At 57.6% G+C, this 25,788-nt stretch overlaps 8 protein-coding genes across 8 annotated transcripts; 4 read left to right on the forward strand and 4 right to left on the reverse strand.

Annotated features, from left to right (window-relative positions):
- Window positions 1-3,688: 3,688 nt before the first annotated feature.
- DICSQDRAFT_84097 (uncharacterized protein) lies at window positions 3,689-5,106 on the forward strand (the record flags this gene model as incomplete). Its single annotated transcript, XM_007364419.1, has 3 exons — window positions 3,689-4,074; window positions 4,131-4,379; window positions 4,449-5,106. Coding segments are annotated over exons 1-3 (1,149 nt in total), but the record flags the coding sequence as incomplete, so codon positions are not given.
- An 870-nt stretch (window positions 5,107-5,976) lies between these two features.
- Window positions 5,977-6,886, forward strand: DICSQDRAFT_168806 (phosphoglycerate mutase-like protein; the record flags this gene model as incomplete). The annotated part of the gene is made up of 4 exons (XM_007364420.1): window positions 5,977-6,035; window positions 6,085-6,104; window positions 6,160-6,398; window positions 6,509-6,886. The coding sequence occupies 4 exons, from the start codon at window positions 5,977-5,979 to the stop codon at window positions 6,884-6,886; spliced, it is 696 nt and encodes a 231-aa protein (XP_007364482.1).
- A 516-nt stretch (window positions 6,887-7,402) lies between these two features.
- Window positions 7,403-9,592, reverse strand: DICSQDRAFT_146110 (uncharacterized protein; the record flags this gene model as incomplete). Its single annotated transcript, XM_007364421.1, has 7 exons — window positions 7,403-7,716; window positions 7,777-8,519; window positions 8,573-8,640; window positions 8,695-8,940; window positions 9,001-9,245; window positions 9,324-9,434; window positions 9,505-9,592. 7 exons carry the CDS (start codon window positions 9,590-9,592, stop codon window positions 7,403-7,405), a joined length of 1,815 nt encoding a protein of 604 aa, XP_007364483.1.
- Window positions 9,593-10,188: 596 nt separating this feature from the next.
- On the reverse strand, window positions 10,189-11,748 carry DICSQDRAFT_179782 (uncharacterized protein). The gene is made up of 3 exons (XM_007364422.1): window positions 11,286-11,748; window positions 10,872-11,055; window positions 10,189-10,781 (listed from the first exon to the last, which is right to left on the reverse strand). Exons 1-3 carry the CDS (start codon window positions 11,513-11,515, stop codon window positions 10,611-10,613), a joined length of 585 nt encoding a protein of 194 aa, XP_007364484.1. The 5' UTR covers window positions 11,516-11,748; the 3' UTR covers window positions 10,189-10,610.
- Window positions 11,749-13,022: 1,274 nt separating this feature from the next.
- Window positions 13,023-14,558, forward strand: DICSQDRAFT_179783 (uncharacterized protein; the record flags this gene model as incomplete). The annotated part of the gene is made up of 3 exons (XM_007364423.1): window positions 13,023-13,109; window positions 13,164-13,293; window positions 13,687-14,558. 3 exons carry the CDS (start codon window positions 13,023-13,025, stop codon window positions 14,556-14,558), a joined length of 1,089 nt encoding a protein of 362 aa, XP_007364485.1.
- A 139-nt stretch (window positions 14,559-14,697) lies between these two features.
- On the reverse strand, window positions 14,698-16,658 carry DICSQDRAFT_56957 (uncharacterized protein; the record flags this gene model as incomplete). Its single annotated transcript, XM_007364424.1, has 5 exons — window positions 14,698-14,922; window positions 14,978-15,851; window positions 15,911-16,259; window positions 16,302-16,360; window positions 16,435-16,658. 5 exons carry the CDS (start codon window positions 16,656-16,658, stop codon window positions 14,698-14,700), a joined length of 1,731 nt encoding a protein of 576 aa, XP_007364486.1.
- Window positions 16,659-16,897: 239 nt separating this feature from the next.
- Window positions 16,898-19,337, forward strand: DICSQDRAFT_146113 (translocation protein sec63; the record flags this gene model as incomplete). The annotated part of the gene is made up of 9 exons (XM_007364425.1): window positions 16,898-17,006; window positions 17,059-17,164; window positions 17,231-17,345; window positions 17,406-17,458; window positions 17,511-17,597; window positions 17,649-17,811; window positions 17,866-18,208; window positions 18,263-18,813; window positions 18,870-19,337. The coding sequence occupies 9 exons, from the start codon at window positions 16,898-16,900 to the stop codon at window positions 19,335-19,337; spliced, it is 1,995 nt and encodes a 664-aa protein (XP_007364487.1).
- Window positions 19,338-21,161: 1,824 nt separating this feature from the next.
- Window positions 21,162-25,599, reverse strand: DICSQDRAFT_57073 (uncharacterized protein; the record flags this gene model as incomplete). The annotated part of the gene is made up of 3 exons (XM_007364426.1): window positions 21,162-22,642; window positions 22,693-25,120; window positions 25,216-25,599. The coding sequence occupies 3 exons, from the start codon at window positions 25,597-25,599 to the stop codon at window positions 21,162-21,164; spliced, it is 4,293 nt and encodes a 1,430-aa protein (XP_007364488.1).
- Between the last annotated feature and the right edge of the window lie 189 nt (window positions 25,600-25,788).

Here is a 25,788-nt window from a genome sequence, read left to right on the forward strand (position 1 = left end):
CGGCACTGTCGGTCTTGAGGGTCGAGGTTCGAGGTTCGAGGTTCGCAGCTTGAGGTCGAGTCGGTCGGCCTGAGTCGTAGCGTGGTCCGTCGGGGAGATCTGCGGAGAGAAGATAGCAGCAACACGAGCGCGAAAGGCAGACGGAGCAAAACGAAATGCCCTAGTACGTGCGTCGTGCCCGCGATCGTCAGGTCCATGACTCCCTCCCGCGAACAACGCCACGACGTATGTCGGGCATACCTCACGGGCACACGGGCCCGCGATCCGAGGTCCATTGTCTTCGGCGCGCGCGGGTCGTCTTGATGGTCGTCCTGTCTTGAGGGTCGGTCGGGCTAGAGGTGGGAAGGAAGGGGGAGGAGGATGACTGTGGGATGTACTGAACTTGTATCTCGCGTTTATCGAGATCGAGACTGACGGGCTGACGCGGGCGGACACTCTGCGGCAGACAACATGTCTTTTGACAGTCCTGGAGAGAGCTTGAGCTGGGATGCTTGGTCGGCAGCGCACAGCTGTGAGCATTCAGGATCATTAGCGATAGCAATGCACTCGAGCTGCATCACATACTTGTGGTTGTAGTAAGTGTATGTTTTCTGCTACAGGCAAATGTAAGGCTCGAGTTGGGTGCATGCCTTAGACGAACAGAAGGTAACGTTCAACGATGAGGACAGACAAGGCTGATACAGACATACAAGGGCGGTCCGGCGTCGCTGCACGAATCTGGGTTGATCATGTGATGGCAGATGAAAAAGGCTGTCGGAGGGAGCGCTGGCACTCGATGTCGAGTCTCGACGCGCAATCCACTATTGAATGAGGCTTGACCATGGTCGTCCAATCCCCAGGCATGAATATATGTTCATGCCCTCACAGCGCGCCACATGCATCGTTCATCATGACCGTCACGACGGGAGAAGAACTTGATCATTCAGCCGTACCTCTAGTTACCACATGAGACTACGACATTGTATCCACCGACAAATGACGACGACAACCATCGCATAATTTGGTGCACGTTAGCTTCCCGCATTTGCGGTACTAGTCCCGAGGGCCACGAAGAGGCCTGCACCAGGCACGTCCATGCTTCTACGCAATGGACGACCGTACCTCGGGGCGGCGTCTTGAATCGAGGGCAAGTTGCACCCTCGAAGCCACTTCCAGTTTTGTCAGCTGTCGTCCATCCCCGGACGGATCCGAGGATACGGAGAGGTCTTGAAGTGAGCCCGTATGCAAGCCACGCCGTGCGTAGGACCCCCATCCACAGACGGGGCGGTCAACCGGGCATAGGGTGGGGCAATCCGAGCTCAAGCCTCGACGCCCGCATCTTCCAGATCGGGTCGGCATCGTGACGGGAAGAGGCGAAGACGGAGAGACTCACTTCGAACTGCGGGGACAGCGTGAGTGAGGGTCAGGCCAAGTGTCGTGAAACGTCTGCCTGTGTAGGCCTGTATAGAACGTCAGCCTGATAAGGTTAGAAGAGGGACTCACCTGCGCGAAATGCCCCTCGATTCGCAAAGCCCCAGCTCCAACTGCAGATCACAACAGTCGATGACCTATGGAAGTGCCCCGCAATGCGGGTGCGGGTGCCGCGGACGCACCAAAAGGTGGTTGCTTCTAGTCCACTTACCGCCGCACACTCCCTACCTTGACCGTTGCCTGGTGTCGCGTCGCGTATGGGGGAGAGGTTGGGGGATACCAGAGAAAAGTGAGCATACTAGTAGACGCAGAACGAAGAGGACGACATACCATCTCGAGGCAGCAGTCCGTTGACGACGCGACGCCGTTGCGCGACTTCAGGACAGTCGGCAGTAGCGCGTACGTCGTCTACCCGCGACGCTTTACGAGTCACGTTGCAGGTTATGGCGTCCGTCCTTTCCCTACCACCGCCGTGAAGACGGTGAGGTACTCGACCCGGGTGCGCCCCGGCTTACGCGCATTGTCAGAAAAGACGTTGCAGCAGCGGAGCACCGACGCCTGGGCGCAATCGCCCGCTCGACCCATATTGGCATCCACACCCCGGTGAAGAGATGGGTGACCAGGGTGAACAGGCTAGATGGCCGCTGTTGCCCGGAAGGCGCGCGTCGAACCTAACCACCGCCACAGTCAAGATGTGGCATTGAACAAAGAGGGCGGTGAGGAACTCACGATTGCCATCGAGCGCACCTGGGTCTCCGACGCTGTGGGTGGTAGATGGCGATGAGCAAGGATGTAACGGCTAGGTAAGCGAGATGGATACCCATGGTCGTCGGGACCCATGCTAATAACCGTCGGCAGGCAGCGAGGCCTGAGAGATAAGGCACCCGACATGTAGTCGAACTATGGTGGCGACGGGGGATATTGGTGGTTGTGAGAAGAGACGTGGTGGCCGTGAGGAAGGAGGGAAAGGACGAAATGGCAGCTCTTTATACCGTGTCGGGCGCTCTGCGGCGGACTCCGCTGGATTGTTTGATTTGTGCCAACCTCGAGGCTGGCACGGCCTATTGTTCGCATCCGAGAACATAGCACTCTCCCTTTCGGGCGAACCATGGAGGTTGACACTGACTCCAGCTGATCGCGCGTACATCTCCTGCCCGAAGAGTCAGTAATTCAATCCCAGCTCGTTCTTCTCGCCTCAGAAGACCACGGCGCTGTGAGACCGCCAAAGAAACAGAAGGTCGCACTGTGATAATCGATGCACTCACTGATGCTGAGCGCTGAGCAAGCCTGTACGGTGCCCCACTGGACTGTGTCTTCTCTAGGGAGGGTGAGATACTACAGCAGAGTGGGTGTTTCTATGCTGGACTCACCTTACTTATCCATGTCAGCTTCGATTGAGCAGACAGATCAGCAAATCTGACCAGCTAACTGGGGTTCTCGAGTTCCGCAATTCCCAGTATTTACCTCTATTTGTTAATGTAGACGACCTCATCCCACCGCAGTCTGCCTCTTCAAATATTCCTGGGCAGCGTATCGATCGTCATTTTACCCGTTCTCAGCGCCATGGTGACGCAGGGCTGGTCAAAGTTCGTCATAACCTCCATTCCGGCGACGGACAGAATACGTTCAACAGTCGCCTTGCGGCTCTCGTCGTCAACGATCAGTCGATGATTCCACTTGCCGCGCATCCTAGAAGGAAAACCGGGGGCTGCAGATAGGCACCGTCGCGGTTATCTAATAGCTACGATGAACCCCGAGCAGCACGCTGCCTGGCTAGACTGCGTCCGCTGTTTGGCGTGGCCATATGCTGGGGGTCGGGCGGGCACATGAGCTGGCGTCTCTTCCCCTGGCTGGAAAACACACGCACCTCTGTGGGGCAGCACTCGAATATACTCTATAGACCACGAATAATAGTAGATTGGAAAAGAATGCTGTCAGTGGTGTGGCTTTTCTAGTGGCCATGGAATCGACATTGTTGATCTTGCCGTAGGCATTGATAGTAGCCTCGAGCTGAGCTCGCTTACGACAGGGTGGGACAAGGAGGCATCCTAGTCGATGCCTTGCATCTTGACTGCCCAAACTCCTAAAGCTCGCGAAAGCACTCGGAAGTAGAGGGTCTAGAAGCAGCAGCGGTACTAGATCGAACTTGGACCATCACGGTGCGGCCCTATGTTCGTCCACGGTCGAACGGCCAAAGGGGACGCCTGTGTCACGTGCGAGCACAGGCTACGCCAGTCAATTTGAGGAAGTAGTAACGCCCGTACCTGCAGCCTGCAGGACCATCATGTCGCATCCGGTTGCTTTCTGAAACGACATTGGGCATCCCGTCCCTTATGAGGGAGAAGTAAGAACCTCAGCTGGAACCTCACTCTTCAGAGTTCCCCGAAACCCCCCCGGCGGCCAAGCCGTAACTTGCACCCATGCCACGTGCCGCTCTCCCTTACGAAGAGCCCCAGCTCGTCGACCTGCTTGTCATTGCATCGTTACTATACCTCCTCAATGTCATTCGCGTCGTGGCGGATTATCTCCTACATGCCGGTATAATCGCGGAGATAACCTTTAGCATTATCTACGGCTTTCCAGTTGCCAACCTGTTGCCCATCGAGTGGGAGGCAACATTCACTGCTCTTGGATATTTGGGCTTGGTTTTAGTGGTCTTCGAAGGCACGCATCCGTCCTCCCCTCTCCCTGACGATCATTCTCATAAGTACCGCACCTAGGCGGACTTTCGACCAACCTCCCCGTTCTCCTTTCGAATCTTCCGCTATCGATCGTTTGCGCACTGACAGGAATCTCCATCCCGATTGGGTTCTCTTTTGCGCTGCTGAACGCCGGGTTCGGTTACAAGCCGCTTGAAGCCTTTGCAGCCGGTGCTGCTCTATCGTCGACTAGCCTTGGCACCGCGCTGGCTGCGCTCAACAGCATCACAAGGAATAGAGGCGCAACCCCCGCCGAGAAGCAACCAACTCGTACATCTATTCCACCTGCATCGACTCTGGCTGACAGTGCTGATACCATTGCCACCCGCACGACACCAGATATTGCATCTTCCATACCTTCGTCACCCCACCAACTCCCTCTCCAGCAAACCCGCATTGGTACTGTACTCATCAGTGCAGCCATCATCGACGACGTTATCGGCCTTGTCATAGCCTCCCTCATACTAGCTTTGGCCTCCGTAGACTCCGATTCACATGGTACTTCCCATGGGCACCTCGCGTGGACGGTTGTGAGGCCGTTGCTCTCATCGTTCTTGATAGCAGTCGGTGCTTCTGTTATTGCCAGATTTATTCTTCGGCCCGCCTTCTGGCATTGCGGTACAGGAGAAAGGTGGTGCGCGCCTGCACGCGAAGGAAAAGCCTGGGGTGCTTGTGCTTTCGCTAGGGAAGGTAGTGGTTGGGGCACGACCGCCCATGCCGACGCTGTGAAGTTATTGGCCATGGTCGCTGTCGTGAGCGGGATGGCTGCAATTGCTAACTGTCAGTATATTCGTAGCTATGCGAGCAGCTCGTGGAATCTGGTCTTGTATTCCACAGACACCGACACAAGCGTTCTGTACGGCGCGTATCTTGCCGGTCTTATCCTGACCTACATCTGTCAACCGCCTACCGGACAAAGGTCAAGCGAGACAACAAGAGAGCTCTCATGTGATAAGACGTTCGCACGGACAGTGGGCCCTTTGCAGGGCCATCTTTTTCTTCCCCTTTTCTTTGCTAGCATAGGTTTTGCAATCGTGAGTGAAACGTATGCAACGAGGTTGCAGCTGGTACTCATGACTTGACCTTCAGCCATTTCTAGATCTGTGGCACCCCACTGTGATCTGGCGCGGGATCTTGTACTCGGTGCTGATGTGTCTCGCAAAACTAGCCGTTGGCCTGCCGATATTGGTCTATCCCGTGACGCTCTCGCTGATCCGGACGACAGCTTATAAGCTGCAAGAATTGACGCATAAGACACGCAGTGGCGGCTCTCGATCACTACAGTCTATGGCAACTCGGATAAGCCGGAGTGGCCGACAACCTATGGGTAGAACACCCACTCTGCCTCACACGTGCCCAAAGTCTGCAATCCAAGAGGACGAAAAAATTGACAGCCTGAGGCATGGTAGTCTCCTCGAGAACCTTGACGAAACTAGCCTAGGACAAGCCGCTGCGTCGATCCCAGCCGCGACCTTCATGGGTATCGCAATGGTGTCGCGTGGGGAGATCGGACTGTTGATCGCCCAACTCGCTCGAGGGAACGGCTCGGGTGAGACACCGGGCCTGTTGGGTGACGAGGCGTTTCTGGTCTGCATCTGGGCCATTCTGCTGTGCACGCTCGTAGGACCGATTGGCACTGGCGTCGCTGTGAGGTTCTGGGGGTCGCGATTGGCGTCCGGCCTATGGGTATGAGGTTCCGACGCAATGGTGAGTGTTCCGGGGTTCCGTTGTGGTGAGCGTTGAGTAGACGCTGACGTCATTCGGACAGGTGAGCCGTCGCGGCGATCGATGGGCAAACGCCTGCGAGTCCTAGTCATCTCTCCTCTACCACCATCCCTTCCGCCCTCTGCATTGAATAGACACAGAAATGAGCCCCGCGACCCAGAAACGTATATACCTCACTAGACACGCAGAAGCTGAGCACAAGTTAGTCCTATATACACTTTGTTGCGTCTGTCTGACACGCCGTGTCTAGTGTCACCGAGGACTGGACAAGTGAGTTCCACAGATTGCCCATGAAACTCACCCAAGCTCTTACACGCTCACACAGTCCACGACGCCCCACTCACGTCCAACGGCAGGCAGCAGGCCGCGGCCCTGAATCAGTCGACCAAGGACGCCATCCAGGCTTCTGCCGATCTCCTCGTTACCAGCGCTCTCCGCCGCACACTCTCCACGACCCTCATCGGCTACCCCATACTCCGCAAACGCTTGGAGGCAGAAGGGAAGCCTGTCATTGTCCTCCCACAGCTGCAGGAAGTCAACAACCTGCCGTGCGATACCGGCTCGGTACGTCCTTTCCCCGTCCATCCCTTCCTCCCGCCTCCCCTCCATCTATCCGTCCGTCGGTCCTGACCCTCTCTCATGCCCGCCACGCACCCACTCACGCGCTCCTCAAGGCACGCGAGGCCCTCGAAGCAGACCCCGAGTTCGCAGGGCTTGACTTCTCCACCCTCACCCCGGATTGGACCTCCAAAGCCGGATTTTACGCCGCGACCGAGCAGGCAATCGCAGCGCGTGCGCGCTGGGTCCGCCGCTGGTTGCGCTCGCGCCCCGAGCAGCGCATCGTCGTCGTCGCCCACGGCGACCTCCTGCGCTACATCATCAAGGGCTACAACACACACGAGGCGTGGGCAAACTGCGAGGTCCGCGAGTACACGTTCGCGGTGGACGAGGCGGACGACAAGGATGGGGAGGCGTGGCTCGTTCCTGTCAAAAAACTTGTCGCGGTGGAGGGCGATCCGGAGCCGACGTCTTCCGAGCAGGCAAGTTTGTAGGTGGGGGTTCGGCGGGTTGGGATGGTCTCACTATGTTTGAGGTCACGTACAGAGTCTTAGCACGGGACAAGCCTGGTCCATATTATAGAGTAGCGGTATAACAGAAGTGATAGAGACGATGCAAAAGCAGGGCATGTCATTATAAAGGATAGTGGACGATACCAGTCGATTATTGTACACGTGTCGAGCGTGTAAATGGAGATGTTGGGACGGTAGATATCAGATGCTGCAATGAGCGGGCCGGGTACTAATGCAAGTGCAAATGCGAAAGGCAGTCACAGTACTAATGCGTGCAGAACAGTGGGTCGTATTTACAATCGAGGGCGGAGACTAAGGGGTAATATAACAAGGCAGCTGCGAAGGTATAAGGCCAGTCCGGAGGCGTACCTGGCCGTGAATCATATCAAGGACAATAGCCGTATGCATATTGATAAATAGTAGCATCGCTCACACCATACTTCACCCTACTTGGGCATTCTCACCTCCCCACCCAGGCGAAACATACACGCGGGCCTCTCAGCCGAGCTTGCCCTGCTGGATGGCTTGACGGATTGGATTCGACTCCTTCGGGATCGCGCCCGTCTTTTCCAGGCGGTCGAACAGCACGAACAGCTTCTCCGCCTCGCGCTCCTTCTCTTCGTCCGTCATCTCGATGGGTGGCGCAGGCTTCTCCGCCACGCCGGTGATGGGGTTGATCGGCGTACCGTTCGCCGTCGTGGTGGGAGCCGACGCGGTCGACCCGGCAGGGGGCGGGGGCGCAGACATGATGCCCTTGTTGAACAGGAACCCGGCGACGTTGCCGTAGCCGACGTACGAGGCGAGGGTGCTCCCTGGGGAGGTGTCTCTCGTTTAGCAGCCACAGTTGATAGAAGAAAACCTGGCCGACGCACCGTCCGAGTCGCAGATAGCATACAGCATCTCTCCAACCGCGTTCTTCAGCTTCGCGTGGTGGACGCTAGCCAGGGACCTCAACAGCCTGCCCAGGAGATCCGCCCTCCCCTCCAGCGGACTCGTCCTGTCCAGGTCGTCCGGCAGGATCCACTGGCGCATGCGCGTGCGCGAGCCCTCGTCCGCCAGGCAGAGCTTCGTGATGAGCACGACGAGGGGCGTCATCACGTCGTCGAGCGGCTGGTCCATCTCCCGCACACACTTCTGGCGGACGCTCGAGTCGTCGGGGTCGACCGCGTCCGGCATGTAATGGTGGAGCGACACGTCGAGGAGGTCGTACGCCCTGAGCAGGACGTCGACGTTCGGGCTGGACGTGTGCGGGGACGAAGAGCGCGAGAGCGACCGCCGGCCAGCAGAGAGGGCGGACCACGCGCGATCGAACGCGCCTGGCTTGGGGTCCTTTGATGGCCCGGTCGTCGGGGAGTTGGAGCGGCTGCTGCTGGAGGACCGCGAGATCTTGCTGCTACTGGTGGCGCTGGCGCTGCTAGAAGAGGACTCTTGGGCGCTGATGGGCTTCGGGGTGGAGGAAGGGGACGTCTTTGCAGGAGGGAGCCAAACACTCCGCAGCGAAGGCGAGACTGGGATGGTGATCAATGCATGGATGACGTGCGTCATGGGTGAGGTGAGGGGTGCAGGGAAGGACGGCGGCAGAGCGTTGAAGGTGCGCAGAAGAGGGGGGAGGATCCTGTGCGAAAAATCAGGTCGGTACGGGCTACTTCAAGGGACGGACACACGCACCCATCCAAGCGTTCACTCCAAGAGTCGCCCATTACTTTGGTTTCATTAGCATTAGAATCGTCGACAAGCTGCGGTCGGGTCAGCGGACGGGAACGCTGGGACTGGCATGGCTGGACGCGTACCTTGGGATAGTGTAGCAACAGATTAAACGTGAATTTCAGTAGGTCTGTCATGGCTTCACGTGCAAGTTTCGTGCCAGAGAGGATCGCACGCGTGAGCAGATCCAGCTTGCTCCCGATCACCTCGGTTATGCTGGGAGACTTGGTCTCTACCAGCGACCGGATGAAGGTACCAGCATGGACGGTGGACACGGTGGACAAGAACAGGATGCGAGACGCAAGGAATATTCGTTCCGGGACCGTCGATTTCTGGCGAAGGGTAGATACAGTCAGCTGGACGTCTAGTGCACACACGAGTGTAGGACGCACCTCGAGTAACTCGACGGCGAAATCCCCACCACCAACTTGCTTGTCGACAAGGGTTGCACGGGCCTGGTCAACTAGGAGCATCGCATTTGCGATGCAACGAAGAGCTTCATTCGAGGCCTCTGGAATGTCCTTGTATGCATGGTACAATGAGAGTAGGGCGGAGAGATTGGGGGAGGTGGCGATGACCTCCGACCCCGCAGGGTTCTTCCCAAGAGACTTTACAGCTTGTAGAGCGGGCGCCGCGTCTGAATTAGAGAGGTACGGATGAGTTCTGATGCTCGGTGTAAAAGCGCGCGGGAGAAGGAAAGGGCGAGACGACGGACCTTTGGAAGAGAGCCTCTTCTTTCCGCCATTGCCGTTCGATTTGGAGAGATCGTCAATTATCGTCTGGATGAGATCGCGGCGTTTTGCATCATCAATCGTCAGTGGAGGTGCTAGGAAAGCGGGCGGTGAGCGGACTGAGAGGGAAAGAAGCGGAGATGGCGTGCGAGTGTGAGAGCTTACCATCTGTGATGGACTGGAGAACGGAGGAGACTTGGGAGCGAGGGGAAGAGGGGGAGAGGGCGGTATATGCGTCGAGGTATTTGGACATGGAGCGTCGTGGTGTGTGGCGAAGACGAGGCGGAATTACTGGGAGGGCGAGCGGAAAGAAGACGGGAGAGCCACGGCAAAGAACGGACTTGTTGTGCGAAAAGTGCGGGATGGTGAGTGAGGGGCGGTGGTGGGGGGAAAGGGCGTGGACGGAGGAGGGCGTGGACGGAGGAGGGCGTGGACGGAGGAGGGCGTGGACGGAGGAGGGCGTGGACGGAGGAGGGCGTGGACGGAGGAGGGCGTGGACGGAGGAGGGCGTGGACGGAGGAGGGCTCGTGGGAGACGGTGGAGAAGAGAAGAGATTGTCGTGGACGGAGGAGGTCCGTTGTGGGGGCTGATGGTAACCACCGTAGATAGCTGACACTCTCCTCTGGCAGCACAAGCTCGAGGCCGTGCTGCTCGCTGTCTCACCTCTCCCGGGCGAATGTACAGACGGCTTCAGTCTCCCTCGCACGCTGCGATCTGAGCTCCGTCGTTGGGTGCGGGAGATGGCGATGGCAGATGGCCCAGCTTATCGGACAGCCACCGCGGGAGAGATCTCTCTCAAATCCACACCTCCGGAATCCGGTCACCTCAGTCGCCACCCCAAGCTTCAATACATACAGCCATCGTACACTCGTGGAACATGCTCAGAACCGCGTCTATCCTACCAGACTACTGTACCTTCAGCCTCGAGGCTCGCCCAATCTATCCCTTCATTCTCACTTCAATCGTCCTGTGTCCACCCCTCCATTTCCGGCGCCATGTGCAACCAAACCCGCTGACGGCAGTATTTAACTCCACCAACCCTCGAGTCTTGTCCGGTCTGAACGTGCCGTCGTCCTCGCTCGTTCTAGTCAAGCGTTCACAATGCCGAGTTTATCCGCGGGGATACCGATTGGTTGCGATGGCACCCGGCCCGTTCACGGATTGCGAGGATGTGAAACGCCCCTGAGAGCGCCCCTCCTCCATCCTCGGGCCGCGAACCAATGTCGTAATTGTCATGTGGAGGGCTTGCATTGGACTGCGCCAGTCCCCAATTAAACCCCGTTCGGATGCCCGTTCAAGTTGTTGCTCGGCCCAGCCGTCGCGTCTTCCTCCATCTTGACAGAATGTGGGCCCGCGGCCGTTTGCAAAGAAGAGCCCATGAGATGCTCTCCCAGCTCCGGGAAATTCTGCACCAGAGCCTCGTCAAGCATCTTCCTGTACGACTACGCAGAGATCCATATCAGCTACCTTGTTCCCAAACGCACGACAACGAACGCGTCGCCAGGGGTGTAAACGATGAAAAGAGCGCTTACTTCAATAGCCTGTATTTTCCCGTTCATAAACTGGTTCTCTGTCGCTGCTCTCTCGAGCCGGTCTTTTGTGAGCTGCATCGGGTTGCGCGAGTTGTCGATGTCCGCGAGCACTTGCATAGGCACCATCGTCGTGATTGTCTCTGACATCTCCTCAAGCACTCCCAACGACTTGATAACGTGATTTCTAGAGAAGGAACATGGCAGCACAGTGCCACCGTCAGCGACACGCGAAGAGACAACGAGCAAGGCAGCACGCCCACACGGCATGCGGAGGGGTATGGGGAGCGACGAACGGCAGGTAGCCTGACATATTTGCAAATCAAGCGAGGCCCGGTTCTTGTTTGTCAATCAAGACCGGCCGGCCGAGAGAGCTGGGACCCGATGTGGCTACGTGGCCGGTGGGTGGATACTCACACTCGAGCACCGACGTTCTTGCCATTGCCAGGCTTGTCCTTCTCCTTCGTCAGATCGTTCACCACGGTCGTCCCGAGGTTGTACAGCATCTGCGCGAGGTTGAGAAGCTCCATCTCGAGGTCGCCCTGCGGCCCCGGGGGCGGAGGGGACTCGGACTCGCGCGGGCTGTCCGGGGCCTGGGGAGCAGGGGCTGAGACCGGAGTGGGTGTGGACATGATGTTGCGCGCCATGCTTGGCCAGCACGGCGGGTGATATTGATATTCTGTCAGGCACTGGCCCCTCGGCAAGATGTGCAAAGTCGGGACTTGGCGGTGAGAGTCTGCGCGGACGGCGGCGACAAGAGAACAAGACGGAGACGCCCGTCAGACGCCCGTCTCGTACGCGCCACCGGACATCTCGATCTGGCCTGTCTGATACTCAACGCCGCTCGCTCGGGTCGACCTCCTTCTCTGATAGAAATCGCCTTGCATCGCATTGCCCGGTGAGTCAATCTCCAAAGCGGATCTGTGCGCCTCTCATACCGATCATCTCGTTCCTTCCCCCAAAACAGAAATGAATCGGTATTCTATCTTGTCCCCCGTGCTCGCGTTACAATCAGCCGGCTAACTTGCTCTTTCGGTAGTGGCCCCATCATCCTTGTAAGTGGCTACTGTGTAGTAACATCTACTCTTCTCCAACACGCGCCCTGCAGACTATAGATGAAGCAGAGGTAGGCTCCTCTAGTCCGCACAGTGTACCGTGACGACGGTAGAACCCAATTTCCTTTCCGTTGCGCAGTATCTTCTCGATCAGCTGGTACAATCTCAGTCGACGTGAATCTATCATGCGAACTGAAGGGCAGTCTTCCTTAGCCCCCTCCTGCGGGAGATGAAGATGAGCTCGTGACGAAGTTGCGCAAGCGACTGCAAGATCTCCTTACCTCGCTCCGTTTGGGGGCCGAGGGAACGACGTCAAGCTGAAGTGGTACGGTGAGTCTCGAGCACCCATACATAGCTGCTGGTGTGGCTCACCTCACTGACTGGTGACCCCAAGCTTGCCGAGGTCCGTAGGCCACATACTGGGAACTTATGCTTTTAATAAGGTATACCCTGCAAGAAATTATTCTGCGCAGGCTCAACAGCCCGATAATTCCTCTGTATCATCGACGGTAGAAACGGAGCCCTTCTCAATGTATAGATGAAAAGTCGTTGTAAACTCTGTCACAACATGCCGCACATCGCGGTTCAGATAACCTCTTCACCGTGAAGATGTGCTGAAACCCTCCTACCGGTTCATGCGACGGTATCGTGATCGATGTTGACCCTTTCCCCTACTGACAACTACAGATTCTCGACTGCCGTCCTCCTCAACCCTATCGGTCGCATCTCGCAGCAAATCTCCTCATCTCTCCCCTCTTGACCTCTTGTAGACTTCAGGAACATGGCAACAAGTCCGACTCGAAGCCTCTCCCCTCTACCTTCTCGTGGGGACGGCCTCGGAATCTTCCCTTCTGGTGAATCCCTCAATCGGAGCAGCACGTATTCTCAAGGGCACACTCGCAGCAGCACTTGCACCGTTCTATCTTACACCCAACATTTCGAGCAGGACACGAACCGTTCAACAGCTGCACTCACGCGGACAACAGCAACACGAACGAACCTCAAGGAGATACAGAAGTCCCCTTTACCGCATCGCTTCCATCTCGTTCCTAGCAGCAAGAAGCGTCCCCAAGACCGACCCACTTTGATCCCCAGGTCAATGACACAGTGGAACTGGAAGACGCGTCGGCAGGATGGTGAGGACGGGCATCCACCATCGAGCTCACGCTTGTACGAAGAGGATACGGTACGTGTCGTCATTCCTAACTACCCCAGTAATCACTCAACAAGGAGTGAACAGGGTACACAAGCACCGGACTCTGTCATCACAGGGGAGGAAGAGAAGCACAGCATCTTAGAGGACCTCATCTCCGACGCCTTCGATTCCCCCGTGTTCGACTGCCTCTCTACGCCCAACCCAAACGCGGCCTGTACGCATTCCCCGCAGAGCCGAGCGTCCTGTACACCAACATCCTTCACTCTCGTTCAGGACCAGCCTAGCCACAAAGCCCGACGACTATCAGCTGCACTCGACTCTATCCAGAAACTATCGACATTATCATCGTCTCAGGACTCGCAATCTTCAGTCGGTCGCCAGCTACAGCCTCCTAGTGCATCGTGGTCCACCGCACAGTTTGATGTTGATACTCACAGCCACCGGGATTCGGCCTCAGGCCGTCTTGCATTCCCTCATATTAGTGATGATAACATCCAGGAGATTGCCTCATTATCCGCCACGGCTCACAGGGAGTCATCTGAGAGATCTAGAGGCCGAAGAAGCTCGTCGTCCTCTTCGATAAATTCGCTCATTGGCGGACGTCCAGACTCCTCCGGGTCCGTATACTCCCAACCTTCGATCTCCCCGCACGACAGCCTCGCGGATCTTGTGACAAGCAGGCCAGCCACGCAGAGCAGCTTCGCCTCGACGGCGTCCTCCGACGACTCTCGTCGTCGCAAGTTCGCAGCCAGAAGACAAGCCATCTACGCTGAGTTCGGATTCAAGCTGCCCATCCCCGACTCGGAATCCTCGTCCTCACTACGGCACACCCACATTCCGACGGGCTCGAGTAAGCCATTTAACGGGGCGGGAAGCAGCCGGACGACGTCGGCATACGTTCCCCTTCGCTCCGCGTGGTCAACCTCTACTTCGGCGACTTCTGTGCGGTCACAACTGCTTGATCAAGCGGACGCGAGCCTGAACGACGATCCGGATCCAGCGTCCTTAATCTTACCGTATTCCTCAAGCATCAATCTAGCCAACCTAGCCAACGACAAACTAGAGCGCTTCTCTGTCCAGGACTCCTTCCTCAGTTCTAGCCGGAATCCGCTCCTCCAAGACCGGGCTAACTTCACGACGAGCACACCCCCTGCGAAGAGGCGTTCTCACCGGTCTCTCGCGAAGCTCGCATTCGATTCGCTCCCGGACGTGCCTGCTCTCCCGGACTTTATCAAGCGTCCGACAATGAGTCGACACGCTTCTGGCTTCGGGTGGCAGCCTTGTGCACCTCTGCGACTGGCGAAACTGGACATTGATGGTGGTTCCACCATCCGTCAGTCTTTGAGCACCTCCGAACGCGTGCGGATGTTCGCGAAGTGGCGGGATTATCCTGAGTATCATCCCATTGTCAAGGAGCTCATGGATGACGTGGATAAGTCGATCTCCGAGTGGAATCGAGGTTGTCCCATTGTCGCATGAGATGACTGAGAACGGGAACGGTAAGGATATAGGCACATATTCACACTTTTGATTTGTTGTGGGCGTTTGATGTAGCCGTGGAGTATGCCTTCGTGTGTAGATGGGTAGTAAGGATGAGATACAGCAGATGTCCGAGAGCTCAGTGGGATACCACCAGCCGCCAATCGCCCTGAAAGACATCTGCCCACTCGAAGGTTTCCTCCGTTGCTCCACCTTCCTCTTCGACGACCACGCCGCCGAACGATACCCCACCTGTGCCAGCTTCGGTGATTGGCTGAACGATGAGCTGATCACCGCACTGGAGGACACGTGCGATATGCAGCAGCATCTCCGGCGTGAGAGTGGCAGAGTTGATTCCCAATGCCTGTAGACAGTACGATGAGTGCCAGCAGCGGAGTTCTGGCCGACGTTTGGCATACCTTCCACGCAACCGTCGCCCCCACAGACACCTGAGACTTGTCGGTGATTTTCCGGAGAGAATCCCAGCGAGCGGCCACGACAGCACGTTCCGTAGCCTCTCCGCTGTCCGAATTCGTCCCAGCACCATTGGCGTTGTTGCTGGCGGGGTAAGCGGCTTGGGCACACTCGTCGTCATACGGCAGACCTTCCGCGAACGTCGCATCTGCTTCCTGGTCCCAAGGCTCCTCTATCGGCTGTTTTTGCTTCTTCTTCTTGTTCTTCCGTCTCGAGAGCCACATGCCCTCCTCGACGTCGATGCTCGTGACGAACATGTTCGGGGGCAGCAGCCCGCGCTCCTGCTTCTCGGACGGAGGGACGAGGCGCGGTTGCTGCGTGCGCCGAGGGGTTTCCTGGGCCTGCAGAGAAGCTGCGACGACGAGCGCGTCCGCATCGGCGTCCACTTGCATCGCGGCCGCGTCCACCTGTCCTGCGCTGGACGTGCTAGGGACTGATACACCATCGGTGAACGTGATCTTGGCGGGGACGCCTCGGATGAGTGCGTCTTTGAACCCGCGCCGCTTGTTCTTGTTCGACAAGGACGCCATCATGAAGGTTGGCGGCTCGGCGTCGCCGCTCCCCTCTCGAGCTTTCCCTTTGCCTTTGCTTTTTGCAGGTTTGGACTGCTGAGACTCTGGTTCCTCGGAGGGCGTAGATATAGCGGTCGCGGGGGGCTCAAGCGTGCGAGCGCGTGTGCCGAGGGGGATCTCGTTCACGCTGGCAGGCTCGGCTGTTAGGGCGATGCGTTCATACAGCTTCTTGCGGCGGCGACGGAGATTGCGGCTGTGGGTGGAAGGCTTTCCTTGTCCGGGCGGAACGGGAGGTGTACCGGGAGCGCTTTGATACGGATTAGTGCCTCGCAGGCGATGTGTACTTGAGTATGGGAGGTGACTTACGGCTTGGGGGCGGTCACTTGCTCCTTCGGGCCAGTTTGGACACCATTTGCGGTGCGTGTGGAAGATCTGCGGCGAGGCAGGTGTACAGAGGGTGCGCTTGAGCTTGTGGACGACGAAGAGGAATCGGAAGAGGTCGAAGAGTCTGACTCGGAGTCGGACGAAGAATCGGAGTCGGAAGAACTCGACTCTGAGCCGGACGAATCGGTACCCGATTCTGAGCTGGACTCTGAGGAGGATGCGGGCGGCGTGTGTCGCTTCGGACGGGCACGACTGGGGGGAACTGCAGGAGGCTTGGAGAGCGCTCTGCCGTCGTTTGTCTTGGACCGCTTTCTTGCAGGACTGTTTGCGTCTTGAAGAGGTCAAGGGATGCGATGCATTGGCAGGGGAAGACGCTCACCTTGTGCCGCTGCTTTACGCTTATGGGCAGCAGGAGCGGGAGCTTTCTTGATACTACGGAGAAGACGGATGGCTATTATGAGAGCCTTCGTTGGGGGAGGGGCGACAGAAAGAGTAAGCAGACGCACACTATGAGGTCGCCATCGCGGACGACATCAATTGGGCTGGAGTCGAGAAGCTCGAAGTCGTCGAGAAGAAGTGTGAGCTGTTGGGCGTGCACGGCGGCGTCACGGAAGGGGAGAAGATCGATACAGAGGGCAGTTTTGAGGTCGTGAACGGTGGGGATGGCGTTGAGAGTGAACCAGGCCTTGAGATGGGGGAGCGGCGCGACGCTCTCGACTTTTACGCGCATGGCGGGTGGATGGACGCGTGCAGCAAGACTGGAGCTCGAGGATGGCGCTCGGTGAAGCGTCGGCTCACGTGCGCCAGCAGATGCCATGACACGTCCACCGAGTAGCACTCGCATTCTCCGTCTCCGTCTCTCGTCTCCCGCCTCGACGTGTTCGCCCCCTTCTCCCCCTCGCGACCTCGCGCTTGCTCTCTCTGTACTCTAGCACACTTTGAGCCCGATACCACGTCCAGCCGGCCAAGATGGCCAAACACAACTATGACGAGACCGGCAACATGGTCTCGTACTTTGTCTTCAGCTTCCTTTCCGTTTTCCTCGTCCCATACACCCTCGCTGCCATCTCATCGACTAGTATGCGTCTGTCCACCTGATTGCCGCTTCATCCGCTCAACCCTTGCTTCAGAATCTCCTTCACTCTCTGGTTGCCAATGCCAGCATTGCATTGCCCAGCGCGAACGTATTCGCAAGCGCGAGCGCGGCTCCCTCCTCTCGCCCAAGCTAAGGAGAAGGTGTCTATCGCTACAGGACCCTACTTGAATGTTCGCTTCATGTGGAATGCTTAATGCCTCCGTTAGAACTTTCATCATATTGGCCGGCTGGTCAATCACCGCCTTCTTCGCCTACAAGATCTTGACAGCTGAGAACACCTCCAAAATATACGATCCCTTTGAGATTCTTGGCATCAGCACTGTGAGTCGTCATCTACCTCGAACCACCCTCTCCGGCGTGCTCATATGCGCATGTCCTCAGAGCGCGACCGTCAAGGATATCAAATCCCACTACAAGAAGCTCTCTCGCAAATTGTGTGTCTTAATGCCTCACCAACTGCCAATTCATACTTAAGGCTCTCTTCAGCCACCCAGACAAGGTCAAGCTTGGCGTGAACGAGACTATGGAGATGGTCGAAGCCAAGTTCGTGGAGATCACCAAAGCCTACAAAGCGTTCGTCTCTCCCCTTCATCTCCTGTAATCACTGACCGACATCAATCGCAGGTTGACAGACGAGACAATCCGGCAGAATTGGTTGAACCACGGCCATCCGGACGGTCGCCAGGAAGTGAACACGGCCATTGCACTTCCCTCATGGATGAGCGACAACATCTGGGTCCTCGCCGCGTACGGTATCATCTTCGGCGGTGCACTCCCTGCCCTTGTTGTAAGTTCCTCCGGTTCAGCGTAGAGAGCGTGCGTTCAAGTGGGATATTGGCAGGGTCGTTGGTGGTTCGGGAATATGGAAAAGACAAAGGATGGCGTTCACGCCCGCAGCGCTGCCACATTCTTCAAGACCCTCACAGAGGAGTCTGGCATAGATGATGTCACTACCTCTCTTGGGAAGGCTTTCGAATACGAGCACCGCGTCAAGATCGCCAAGGCTGATGGCGAACTCGATCAACTCGAGACGCAGATTAAGGAGCAGCTCGGAGCCCAGTGGACTGAGCTCGTCAAAGTAGCGGAGGCTGTCCCCGGTGCGCACGACAGCCGAAGGCGAGCGTTCGTCCTCTTGTATGCGCACCTTCTCCGGTTGCCTGTGCACAATTCCAGTCTGCAGAAAGGTTCGTCTATTCATGACCGCGGTCAATTATCACGCTAATGGCCCTCGCCTTCAGAGCAAACCGAACTTCTTCTGCAGACGCCCACACTCCTCAACTCTATGCTGAACATCACCATGTCCCGAAACTGGCTTCTTCCTACCCTTGCTGCCATGCGTCTACACGCGTACATCACTCAGGCCCTTCTTCCTAGCAAGGCGGACCTCAAGGCTGCTCAGCTTCCCGGTATCGAACAGTCCGAAGCTGCCGCTCTCTCAAAGTCCGAGTCTACCGACTTCTCCGACGCCGTGTCAACACTTTCTAAGTCTGAATCATCTGAGCTTGTCAATGCCCACAAGGCACTGGAGTGCCTTGGCCAAACTGAGATTGTCGACGCTTCGTTCAAGGTTATTGGCGAGCGCTTCGTAACCCCCAGCTCGTTCGTGCACTTGGTCGTCAAGCTCCGTGTGGATCCTCTCGACAAGGACGGCAAGCCAGTGCCGATCCCTAAGCAGGATAAGGAGAATGAGAAGCGCGACAACGAGTTCTTGTTGAGCAAAAAGGACGCGGAAGATCTCCCTAACGGCGACTACGCCAGCCAATACGCGCATACACCATATTGGCCCGCCGTGAGTATCACGCCCCGTCTTCATTGCGCATCTTGGCTGAGCTAGGTTTCGTGCAGAACCGGAAGCCGTCATGGTGGATCGTTCTTGCCGATGTCAAGTCGAACAAGGTCGTTGTGCCCCCGATCAAGGTCACCGACGTCCCCGTCGCGGACACGCAGCGCGGCATCGACTACCGGGCGTACAAGATCCAGTTCCAGGCACCACAAAACGTCGGCCTCTTCACGTGGAAGGTCATCGTCCTGAACGATACCTTTGTCGGCGACGAGGCGTCGCGCGACGTCGTGCTCAAGATCGACGACCCGTCAGTGCTCAACGCGGACGACGCGAACGACGAGGACGACATCTCGGACCCTGAGGAGGACTCGCTCGCGGGCCAGATGGCGCTCATGCGCGGGGGCTCGGTGAAGAAGTCGCAGCCGCAGGACGGGGAGGACGGGGAGGACGACGAGGATGACGAGAGCACTACGGACGACGATCAGGAGGAGAAGGGCGACGGTAGCAGTAGCGATAGCGACAGCGACTAATCGAGTGCGTCTTCTTGCGGGTCTCAGGAATTAAGTTATTGTCGCGTCAAGCCTTACAGATATGAAGTTTACGTTGTGCCGCATGCGCTGGCGCACTCGAGCACTTGTAATCACGCATAGATCACATCCCATGTATGTGGTCTATCAAATCGTCGGGCTATTGGGACCGAACCGCACAAGTACGTGAACCGAATAATGCCTCTATGTCAGCCTAGCCAGCCAGCCAGCCTCGATCCCAACCAACAAAGGACATAAGTTCAGTACATCCCACAGTCATCCTCCTCCCCCCCTTCCTTCCCCCATCTAGCCCAACCGACCATCAAGATAGGACGACCATCAAGACAGCCTGCGCGCGCCGAAGACCCTGGACCCAGGATCACGGGCCCGTGTGCCCGTGAGGTATGCCCGACACACGTCGCGCCGTTGTTCGTGGGAGGGAGTCATGGACCTGACGATCGCGGGCACGACGCACGTACTAGGGCATTTCGTTTTGCTTCGTCTGCCTATCGCATTCGTGTTACTGCTATTTTCTCTCCGCAGATCTCCCCGACGGACCACGACTACGTTACGACGCAAGCCGACCGACTCGACCTCAAGCTGCGAACCTCGAACCTCGAACCTCGACCCTCAAGACCGACAGTGCCGACAGGTTGGCGTTGGTGAGGCTGGGGGAGGGAGTTGATCGCCTCGGTGAACCTGGTCTCCCGCGTCGGGGGTGTTTGGCTGGACGTTGTTGTGTTTCGTGTTTCGGCTTGGTTTCTTGGACTGGACGGTTTCGGTGGTTTCGGTGGTTTCTATTTCGTTCTCGGTTTTGGTTATGGTTTCGTTCTCGGTTTCGGGTTTGGTTTCGGTTTCGGTTTCGTTCACGGACTTGGACGCTCCGCGCTCGGACTTGGACTTGGACTCGGACATGGACTCGGACTCGGACATAGACTCGGACTCGTTGCGATTGACTTCCTCATTTTCATCTAGATCTCCAGGCCAGGGACGGGGTGCGACGGGGGAGGGTGCGGCGGTGGTACGGAGACTCGCCGGCTTTCATGCCTCGTCAATCCTTCTTCAATCCGTCGTACCTTCGAGGCCAACGGAGCACTTGTCGCAGGGTCGGGCGCGGTGTGCGGTACTGGGTCTAACCCTGATGCGTACGACCAACCTCTTCTCTCGGCTCGTTCTCCGGTACGGGCAGCCTCTGGTCGGGAGCGAGGGGGGCGGTCGAGGGTACGGGGAGTCGCCGCCTTTTAGGCCTTCTTCCAAACTCTTCCTCTCGGCTGGTGGTGGGGTGCGGGGTGATGGGCGGTGGGGTACGCCAACTCTAAGCCCTCGCCGTTCGTTGCTTCGTTGCTCCGTGCTCGGGAGCCACACGTCCGGTGCGTGTAGGCAAAGTCTGTGACCTCCCTTCGGGGGAGTTGCAGCACGCGCCCAGCGGTGGGCCCTCTGTGGATGGAGACATGGAGGCTAAAGATCCTCTCTTCGGAGAGCAAACGGTGTTCCGCTGGTCGGAGCACCGCCCTTTCGGGGGCATCCCTTCCTTGTGGGGGGAATTTCTCTTCCGTGGAGTTGCCTGCGTTCGATAGTCATCGAAGCAAGATCCTCTGCGGAAGAGAACGACGTCCCGCTGACTCACTTTCGTCCATGCCACCACGAGCCCGCCTGGAACGCATCTGACGCGTCCTCTGACAGGGCATGACCACGCATGGTCGGTCATACTCGTGGCGAAGACCAAACCTCCGATCACTTTACCAGGCTTGTTACCTTTGGGTAGGATCGACCAGTTCACTTCAAACTTACAGGCAGAGTGACATCGTCCTGAAATCCACATAAATACTAACCAAATGTGGCGAATGTAAGATACATGCGAAAGAGCGATGAATATACCGTCAACAGCTTAGTGGACGTGTATTGCTTGTTGCAAAAGCTCATCCAGAGTCTGCGGAGCAATCGTAAGCGACCATATGAATGGTGCATGACAGGCCAAGACCTTACCTGATCCATTTCCTCCAGCTGCTTGAATGTGCTAGCATAGACATCTCTGATATCGGGATGCAGAGTGTGCGGTTCGATGGGCTTCCCAAACAACATCTCTTCGACCGAATCCAGCGGCTGATGCTCGGGTATCTTGTTGTTTAGCGAAGCGCGCATCTCAATGACCGCCATCATCTCGTTCAGACCGAAGTCATTTCTTGGGAGAACGAGCTTGGGCCGATCGTCCTTCCGAGCGGGAATCGCCGCCATGCCACCCAGCGGGAGTGGCGAGGATGGGGTAGCAGTTCGGTAGTCAGAGACGGCAGATGCGAAGGATGCTTGCCGCTCGTGCGGAGCAGGATATCCACGGATGCGACTGCCTGAGGTCGGGGTAGCAGTGGGTGCGCGGGACATGTCTGACTCTCCCGGACTGGCAGTACGGTAGCTAGATAATCTGGAGACGGCCGGGGATCCGACACGCTGGCTAGTTGCAGCGGCGGAATTCGACCTGGCAGCATCGCGTGCAGTGGGGGTAGCTGTCCGGGAAGACGACACTTCCTGTGCGGTCTCCGAGGCAGGATAGGCCGAGTCAGTGCTGCTACGCGCGGAGCCGAAGCCCTGGTCGGAGGAGGCCTGTGATACCGGTGCCCTCCCTGTCTCCTTCTCATGCTTGATCTTGCTAAGTACCCGATCGAGTTTCGCGCCTAAGCCATCCTTGCCATGGGCAAGGACACCGTGCAGGAGATCGAGATTGTCACCGGACGAAGAAGATTTGTGGCCTGAAGGTCCGACCTCGTTCCGCCATTCCTTCTCGACAATGTCGCTGATATCGTACGTCTCGCCATCAGGTTCAACATACGAGTAACGCATCCTATCGTCAACGTCGTAGCGAGAGCTTCGAATCATGGCATTGCTTGGCAGGAGGACGTCCAGACCCCGCGCTGAGTTCGCCTGCGCAGAAAGGATGGCGCGCTGATTGGCGCGTGTAGCCGCACGCTGAGCTGCAATGAGCTCCTGCTTGGACATCTGGCGCTTGGGCTCTTCATGGGCAGTGGTGTCAGATGCTGTGCTCGAGCTAGCCACCGACTCTCGAAGTTGTTGCAATGCGAGCTCGTCAAGGGGTGCCGACGAGCGATGCCGAGCAGAGGAGTTGCGATAGGCGACGGCGCGACGGAGGATGAAGATAGGGTCGTCAGGCCGGACGTCGTCAAGCGAACCCAAGAGCAACTGCGCAGAGTCGATGGATCGACGTTTGCTGTCACTGAACCTACGATCAACTTGGCGGTAAGCGGGCGGGCGCGGGAAAGCATCAATAACTTTGCTCGAAGGTGCTAGTTCGCGTTCTAATCATGTTGTTAGTACAAGACAGGCTGTCCGCTTGCGAGTGACTTACCCTTGCCATTGACCTCCACGGCAAGACCGTATCGGACGCGGGAAGAGCTCCTTCGCTTGGTTTGCTTGTCCTCGATCTCGTCTCCGCCGTCCACGACACCTTCAGGTATGCCAAAGCGGTCCAAGCCCTGTTCGATGACCTCGGCGACAGTGATGTTCTTGGGGAAAACAAAGATCTTCTTGCGGAAGTTCTGGCTGATGCCCGGCGAAGGGACCTGGCTCGCCTGCGGACGGTTGCGGAGCGTGTTCTTAAAGACAATCGCCTCGGTTTGAGGATCAAAGACCATGTCGTCTGGGAGGTCGTCAGGATAGATGACGAGCTGCAAGCCGAAGCGGAACGATGGCGAGCTGAAGCGCTCTGGAGGAACCGTGTTCCCACCAGAAGTAGACACAGAAAGGAAATGTCCTCGGCCACGCGTAGACTCGTTATCTCCATCAACACTCTCAGCAAGAAGCGTGTCGTCGCCTTCGTCACCGATGCTATCGTCGGCCCGACTACGGCGATTCAAGTAGAACTTGACCTGAGAGTCGTCCGTGAAGTCGTTCATCGACAGCTTCTTGATCGCTGGATGCATCGAAAGATTGCTGGCGACGGAGCTGATACTACCCACGCTGCTACGCTTGACCTTCGGCAACTCCAGAGCAGCCTCCACGAGCGACTCGAAGACACCAAGTGGCTTCTCCTCGGGACGGAGCACCGCCGATGAGCCCTCCACCTGCTTGATGGTGAGGTAGTACTCCTTCTCATCCTCTCCGGCAGGAAGACGGAATCGCTGGATGGCTTGGCGGACCAGGTCCGACGCCGTCGTGGAGTTGTTGAGTAACACCGTCTTGAACGTCGCCTCGGTCTGGAGGTGGTCTCCCGCGAACACACGGACAACGCTGAGGTCGGGTAGACCGACGCCTTGTCCGTCCATGGAAGTCGGAGATAGGACCAAGGAGCCCGGACGTGGACGGGAGCCGCTTACAGAGAGACCGGAAGTAGAACTCGTGGACGAGGCGAAAGACATTGAGCCTTGCAAGACAGCGGAAGCAGACTGGAGGCCATAGGACGGCTGGGCCTCCGGAGGCGTAGCTGGCGAGCGGTTGAGATACTGCTGATAGAGAGCCTGCTGCTGTTGATCGCGCTGCCGGAGCTGCGAGACATGCTGAGAGAGCTGAATCTGACCCGTTGGATTCTCTTGCGAAGGACTCGTTTGGGGAGACTGAGTCTCGGGCTGCGGTGGGATCAAGACAGACTGCAATGGGCGCTTGGGGTCGGTGGAATTCTTCTGCTGCATGATCATAGCCTGCTGTTGCTGCTGGCGCGCGTTTGTCGTGACGGGGGAGGAGGCCTCGGGAGAAGTGAGCGGCGACGAGCGCGAACGACCGGATTCTTCAGATTCGCGAGTGAGCGACTCGACGCTGACGGCGCTGCCCGTATCGGACTTGTCTTTGCCCTTATCCTTATCCTTGTCCTTCTTTCGCCCGAAGAGCCCTCCGAACACACCACCGCTCTTTTTCTTCTTGTCCTTATCCTTTCCGCCCTCATCGTCTGTTGTGTCATTCCCGCGATCCCGCTCCTTACGCAGTTTGCCACTGCTCGATTTGCCCGTCGATCCGGAGTCGCTGACGGTGACCGTGGATGTGACTTTAGCCTGTGCCGCGCCGTTCGCAGGTCTACCAGCGTTGAGGTTGACCTTCTTGCGGGCAGCTTCCTCCAGAGCCTCGATCTCTTCGCGAGTGCGTTTGCGCTCCTCCGACTGCTGCTGCATGATAGCGCTGGGGAGCAGCGGGCCACCCTGAGCGGAAGGCTCGTATTCCGCCGAACGAGCGACTGGTGGCGTCACTGACAACTTGCGTGTCTCTGTCGCTTGTGCGGGGTCCATGGTCCTGCCCGGCGAGGAGGGGGAACTGGGCGCGGCCTCATCCTGCATGATGACGAGCTTGTCGCGTGCGGCTTGGGTGCGGAGGGGCTGGACGGCGCCCTGAGGCGGGCCTCCTTGCTGGCGCAACTTGTCGTCGATCTGTATCTGGGCTGGAGGAAGCGGTTGTTGTGGCTGCTGGCGCTCGCGCTGCATCTCTTCGGCGGCCCCGTCCTCCCAGCTCATCCCATCGTCGGGCTCAGGGCCGCTTGGTTGCGAGGCCCCCTGCTCACCACCGCGCGCGGCACGCTCGCGCTCCTCCCATTCTTCTGCAAGCTCCGGGTCCTCGTCCTCGTAGTCTTCGTCGTCCCACTCTGCATCCTCGTCCTCTTCTTCGTCCTCATTCCAGATGGCAGGGGCGTAACGGTGTACGCCGTAGGAGTGTTTGAAGTGAATGCGCCTGGAGTTTTGCGATGGCTGACGGCCAGGTATGGGGGAAGGGGTGTGCGCTTGGTTTGACCCTGTGCGGGAAGAGTACAGGCGGTCGCGAGACTCTTGAAGCTCCGCTTGCGTGGCAGAAGCAAGCTGTAATTATCGGGTTAGATATCACTGGAGGAAGACCCGTGGCGCTGCGCAGAATAGAGGGAGATAGAGCAGACTGAAGCATGAAGGATACGTACGTCGACGTTACGGTGCTTGTTGAGCCTGGCCAACCGCTCGAAGGGCGTCTCGATGTTCTCAGCAGGGATGTAGCCGACTTCTTGGGTCTTGAGGACGCGGACAAGCCACCAGTAGCTGTTGCTGTCGTCCATTAAGAAGAGGGAATCGCCTTTAACTACATTGGCCTGGCCTTCGACGGTTGCAGCAAAACTGTGGAGGGCATAGACGAGGTCGAAGTCGATAGACTCGTTTGGGATGGAGAGGGAGGACGAGCCATCGTCGTCGTCCATGTAGTCAAGGTCCCTATCCTCGCCGTCGGAGTCGTCCTCGAGAACGGAATGCTCCTCGTCAGAAGGGTAGGTATGGTCGACGTGCATCTGGTGCTGGATCAAGTCATCGGACATGGCTGGAGTGGAGGTTCAGGTGGGGCACGAAGCTAGTAGAGAGCCAAGACCGAAATAAAAAAGGGAGAGCGAAGGAACGACAGGGAAGTCAGGCAAACGTAGCGAGCTGAGCAACTAAGAATTCACAGAACGAAGGGACGGTGCTGGCAGGGGAGAAATCTGGGCCTGGCTGGCAAAGACGGTCTACAA

Source organism: Dichomitus squalens (genome assembly GCF_000275845.1).
Source record: "Dichomitus squalens LYAD-421 SS1 unplaced genomic scaffold DICSQscaffold_8, whole genome shotgun sequence".
NCBI lineage: Eukaryota > Fungi > Basidiomycota > Agaricomycetes > Polyporales > Polyporaceae > Dichomitus > Dichomitus squalens.